The 6,000-nt window shown below is 49.1% G+C and overlaps 1 protein-coding gene and 1 pseudogene across 1 annotated transcript in view; one reads left to right on the top strand and one right to left on the bottom strand.

Annotated features, from left to right (window-relative positions):
• Positions 1-996: 996 nt before the first annotated feature.
• LOC114513217 lies at positions 997-5,106 on the bottom strand (annotated as a pseudogene).
• Positions 5,107-5,271: 165 nt separating this feature from the next.
• Positions 5,272-6,000, top strand: part of LRP1 (LDL receptor related protein 1) — an 80,443-nt gene continuing 79,714 nt past the window's right edge. Inside the window, exon 1 of the mRNA XM_028531778.2 lies at positions 5,272-5,811. Within this exon, the coding sequence (XP_028387579.1) occupies positions 5,745-5,811 (67 nt within the window). The 5' untranslated portion in view covers positions 5,272-5,744. The remainder of the gene's footprint in view (positions 5,812-6,000) is intronic.

The raw sequence follows: 6,000 nt of genomic DNA, 5'->3' as shown, positions 1-6,000 counted from the left end.
TTTGTCAGAAATCAAATGATTTTTGCCCTGGTTGGTGTGGCTCAATGGTTGAGTGCCAGCCTGCAAATCAGGGGGTTGCTTGTTCAATTCCTGGTCAGGGCACATGCCTGGGTTGCAAGCCAGGTCCCCAGTGGGGGGCGCAGGAGAGGTGGCCATACATTGATGTTTCTCTCACTCTCTCTTTCCCTTCCCTTCTCTAAAAGTAAATAAATAAAGTCTTTTAAAAAAATCCTTCCTGGCTGGCGTAGCTCAGTGGATTGAGCGTGGGCTGGGAACCAAAGTGTCCCAGGTTCGATTCCCAGCCAGGGTACATTCCTGGGTTGCAGGCTATAACCCCCAGCAACCACACATTGATGTCTCTCTCTCTCTCTCTCTCCCCCCCTCCCTTCCCTCCCTAAAAATAAATAAATAAAATTAAAGAAAAAATTTAAAAAAAATCAGGCAACTTCTAAGTGTGAGTCTGTTGCTGATCCCCCATTCTGTTCTATGGGTCTGTTTGTTGATCCTTGCGGTAGTACCACAGTCGATGACCGTAATCTACAAGTCTTAAAGCGAAGGAGTGTAAGTCTTCCAGTTTCCTTAGCATTGAGATTTTAAAAGCTTCCCCCAGGTGATTCTAGTGTGCTGCCCAAATTTGAGAACTTTGAGAATGTTCTAATGTGAACCAAAATTTCCAGACCCAGTTTCCTCTGTCCCTATCCTCCAGGGAGACATGATAAACTAATTAGTAAACTTGATCCTAACTCCTTAGTCTGGAATCCTCTTCCTCTTTAACTTTGATGCATTAAGCACTTCATCATCTTCACCTGACTCCCTACTTCTAGAAAAAAAAAAAGTGTCCTTAATGTGGCTAAAATCACCCTTTGTGGTTAGGCTCCCTAATATTTCATCCATCACCCTCCCTAACAAGTACCTTGAACTTCAGCCATATCATATTAGTCATTCCTCAAAATTTTTTTAACTGTTAGTTCATGTCTTTTACTAACCCACATGCAATTACTTGCACTTCAGTTTGTTGAAGCAGTAGGTCTGACATCTGCCACAACAATGCCTGTCACAGCGTTTGGCCATAAAACCTCCAGCACCACGTTTACCTGAAGGGGCTCTGGAGGAAGGCAATGATTTTGCCTTTCTCATCCATCTTATACTATTTCAGAACAGCCAGTTTAAGCTTCTTTCTCTGCGCTTATTCTTCTTGGGAGTGGTATAAGGCTTCTTCCTTTTCTTAGCACCACCACGGACGGAGTCTCAATGCAAGGTGAGGAGTGGTCTCCTTTTGAACGTTGTAGCCAGACACAGTACGTCCATCTTCCAGGTGCTTGCCAGCGAAGGTCAGTCTTTGCCGACCACATGGAATTCTTTCCTTAGGTTGGATCTTGGCCTTTACATTTTCTATTGTATCCAAGCGTTCTTCCACGAGAGTGATGGTCTTCCTCATAAGGGTTTCCACAAAAATCTGCATCTTGGCAGTAGGTACGCCACAGATGGAAGATCAGAAAGCTTCCTTGAGTGTTTTAAACTTCCTCATTCTCCCATGCCTTTGCCTGCCCACCAGCCTAAAACACACTTTCCTCCTGTCATTGCGTCATTTTCTTCTTCTCTTTCAATATGTAGCCTGGCATCATCTACACTGATGTGCTTTGACCCCCTCATACAGAATAAGCTTCCTGCCCTGGTTCCCATGGCCCTCTGTGCTTTCCTTTATCATATACATTAAGGTGCTGTGTTATAACTATCAATCATCTTGTTGCACAAACCCACTCATCTGTATGCTTCCTGAAGACTGAGACTGTTTCCATCTCTTGTCCCTAGTGCCCACCAATGTGCTCAGCACATATGAGGTACCTAATACATGTCCATTAAATGTATGAAAACTGGGCTCCAATCTGTGTTGTGATTTGGGGCAAATTTCCTTAATCTCTTTGAGCTTCTTTCTATATCTACAAACTGGAAATAAGACCTATGCCACAAGGTGGTTATGGGTCTCAAGTGAGCTAATCCATGTAAAATCCACTGTGTGACTTGGTACATGGTAAGCACTAGCTCAATAAATCTTGGGTCTCTTCCCACCTTCTTCCAGACTCTTCACAAACACCCTTCCTATTTACACTTCTTTAGCTGACCACTAGGTGGTGTCAGTCTCTGGCCTGACATTCATTCTCAGGGCAGCCCCCTTAATGCCCCAGTCCCAGTTCTGTTACACTCAGACAGGAAAAGATGATTAATGATTTGTTGGGCGATCTAAAAAAGAAGATATCCTCTCTTATACCAACTTTTTTGCCCACTGTCACCATTGTAGGTATCCTGATTATGGATTGCAGAAAATCCCAGTTTGATTTCCTTCCGTTTTGGTTATAATTCCAACCCAAGGATTTGAAGATGGAAAGCACTCCTTAAAAATAGAAGTGGGGAGAGGAGAAAAAGCTAAGGCAGAGAGGGATTGCATAATGAGTGCTTTAGGAGAAATACAGAGAGGATGCTTACAGCCACATCCATTAGAAAGGAATTAATTATGGCTGTCTCCTCTACCAGCACAGACATCCCATCAGTCAATCAAGAGCTCCTAACAGTGGGTGGATACAAAGAAATAAAACACATCCTTGCCCTTAAGGAGTCTATGGTCTGGCGGTAGACACAGAACCCTCCAAATTAAGTGTTAATATCTAGGTACTGAGGCTATCTTGAGTGCAAGTTTGGAATAGGAGAGATGGGCAAAGGGAGAATAACAGGAGAGCTTTTTCTGAGGAGGGGAGGGAGGAGCTAGGAAAACAGATAATTAAAGGCTCAGGTAGAAATATGCATTCTCTCATCTTACAGAGACACACTCAGCAGTTCACATACTGGAAATAACCCAAGTGTCCAACAACCTCAACGGATTGTGGAGAATCCAAGCAAGAAGATTCCAAATAGCCAACATAAAAAGAGGGCTAGAGGTGTGTACAGTGTGGAAGGGATCAACATAAGTTAATTGAAAAAAGCAAGTTATAAAATAGTATATATTACATGAGCTCATTTGTGGTTTTAAAGGATGTTTATGTATACCTGTTTATCTTTAAAAAACAAACAACAGACCTCTTTGAAGGAGACCCACAGAACTGTCAATAGTGGTTATTCTGAGGGTGGGACTGAAGAAAGGGAGTATGGAGAATAGCAAGCTTACTTTTCACCATGTACCTTCCTATACTCTGAATTCTTTAAACCACTGTATATTACCATTTTTATAATACAAAGTTAAAAATGAATATATATTTACATTCAGGAGTTAATAGGTGTTGGGAGGTAGCAAATAAAAAGTGCTGGCGTGCTGGCCGTGCTGGCTGAGGCCAGACTTTGGAAGCCCATGACGGGGAGAAGAGTTCATGTATGATTTAGTTGTCTATAGTCACTCAGTAGAGGTTTCCCAGCCAGGGAGACACTAAACAGGGAAAGCAGACTTGGAAGGATTCACCTGTGTAATAAGGCAGCTGGCAGGGAGAGGGATGAGACTGCCCCCTCACAAGCTACATATGGTCACTCCATCTAGATTTTTCCTTTCAAAGAGGTCTGAAATCCGTGTATATCTGATTTCACTTGGAGGTAATATTGGTAGAGGATCTTAAGAGAGGGAGGAATCTAGTAGGCATTCATCAAAAACATTCAGTGTGTCCCTGCCATGTGCCCATCGTTGGGTTTGCCCATGAGGGTTGCATAGAAGGATGAATATGATCCCACCTCAGCGTGAGGAACCTGTGACAGTGGAAATGGAAGAAATCTGAGCTTTAATTCAAAGAAGAAGAGGAGGAGGGGGAGGGGGAGGAGGGGGAAGAAGAAGAAGGAGAAAAAAGGACAGGCCTTGAGCACAGACTTGCAAGATTAGATATAACTGGCAGAGAGTATGAGATTTCTAGCCTGGGAGACTAAATGTAGGTGGCCTTGGACTGGAGCAAACCTAGCCCAGAATAAGCTCTGGTTTAGGGGAAAGGTCTAATTCCCTCTGGATTCTTTCGTTGCTGTCACTGCCAGCAACAGACAAGTCCTCCATGCTGCTCTGCTTTCTGCCAGGGACAGACTGGAGGACTTAGGGCTCTTCCTTGACTAGAATTTTAAAAGGGATAAGTGTGGTGAAACCCTCTCTCATCTCTAACGTCAATTTCTGGCAGTCAAAGTCGCCTGCTGTCTCCCTGAACTCTGAATTCCAGACACCAGAAAATCAGACACCCAGGGCACAGCCTTTAAACACCGCCCAGAAGGGGGCAGTGGCCAGAAGCACATTCAAGGGGCTCTGGAAACTGCCCCAGAGCCTTCTGGATTCAAAGCAGCATTCCTGTACCAGCTCAGGGCCGGGACAAAGGTCCGGCACTCAGCAGACACCTCCTTAAAATTCGAGTCCAGAGTCCCTCATCTTATTCCAAATCTAAAACCTCAACTTGGTGGGAAGCCCAGTCAGAAGGTATAAAAAAACAAAACACCAAACAAAAAAAATAAATGAGCCCTGAACTCTTGGGGCGAAGGGGTGGCCCCACCCGCTGGTGACTCACCTCCCTCCAAACCAGAGCTTGTCCCTCCCGCGCCCAGTGCCAAGCGAGTAGGGCGGGGCGGGTACTAAGGTGGGCTCCATCCCCGAGTCCCAGGCGGGCGGACAAGCACCGGCGTGTCCCCGCGGGTGTCCCTGTTTACTCCGAGGCCCGGAGCTAGGTGGGGGCGGGCCCTCGCGGCCCCTCCCCCACCCCGCCCCCGACCGCCACAGGCCCCAGTCCTGGTCCCAGTCTTACAGTCTTACAGAGTCTCGAAATCACTCAGCCTTTCCCCGTATCTTTCCGGAGGACTGGCCCTGCCCCCATCCCAGGCAGGCGAGGCACAGTCAGGGTACCTCTAGGAAATCAGGCCTCTGCCCAGACCTCCGGATCTTGGATTCCCCAGACCTGTCCCGAAATCCTAGGACATTGACACCGAGTTTCAGAAAGAAGCCGCTCTGCTCTCCTCGCCCACTGCCCAATCACCCCTAGTCCGCTCAGCAATTTGCAGCGAGGGGCAGAAAGGCCAGGTCACGGGAGAGGACGCTCCCGGCCCCAAACCAGCCACGACGCCACGGGACCCCCACTCTCGAACCTCCGGCCAGAGCTCCAAATCTCCTAGATGCCCTGATTCCCCCCACCCTAGGGCAGCGCGCCAAATCGGCGCATGCGCAGTCACAGGACTGCCGCGTAGCTCGTTCTCCCCCCCCCCTTTTTTTTCTTTCCCCGCCCCTTCTCTCCCTCCCTCCTCTCCCCATCCCCTCCCTCTCTTCCCTTCAGCCCGCCCCGCGGCACCTCAGTCCGGGGAACAGTGGTGTGAGCTCTAGGCCCGTGCACTAAGGAGGCTGAAACGTGGGGAGCCTGCAGAGCTCCATCAGGCCCCTTCCAAGGGCTCCCCCACCCGGTCCACGCCCCCACCCCCCTCCCCGCCTCCTCCCAATTGTGCATTTTTGCAGCCGGAGGCGGCTTGGAGATGGGGCTGTGAGCTAGGGAGGGGGAAAGAGGAGCGAAGAGAAAAGCAGGGGGTGAAGGGTTTGGATTTGGGTGCAGGGGGCGTACCCTCGTCAGCAGACCCTCTACAAGGGACTCCGAACTCTGCCTCTTCACCCACGCCCCTGGTGCGTTGCCGAAAGATAGGATAAGAATAGAAGAGGAAAAGAGGGAAAAGGGGGACCCCCCAATTGGGGGGGGCGACGGCGAGAAGTAGCAGGACCAGAGAGTAGGGGGCTGCTGCTTGCATCAGCCCACACCATGCTGACCCCGCTGCAGCTGCTGTTGCTGCCCCTGCTCTCAGCTCTGGTCGCCGCCGCTATCGACGGTAAGTGAGATTCCGCGGGCCCCCTTGGATCCCTGGGGACACTCACTCCCCAGCCCCCACTCTTGCGTTCGGATGGGGAGGGGAGATGCGGGAGGGGGTGCCTTTTGTTATCCCAGTCCAGCTGACACAGCAACGGCCCTACTGGGGGTGGGGATGGGGGTCCGATTTGGAGGATGTGGCCCTGGGCAA

Source organism: Phyllostomus discolor, chromosome 2, assembly GCF_004126475.2.
Source record: "Phyllostomus discolor isolate MPI-MPIP mPhyDis1 chromosome 2, mPhyDis1.pri.v3, whole genome shotgun sequence".
Lineage (NCBI taxonomy): Eukaryota > Metazoa > Chordata > Mammalia > Chiroptera > Phyllostomidae > Phyllostomus > Phyllostomus discolor.
The sequence above is the reverse complement of the archived record's forward strand: the minus strand, read 5'-3'. Positions and strand labels throughout refer to the sequence as shown.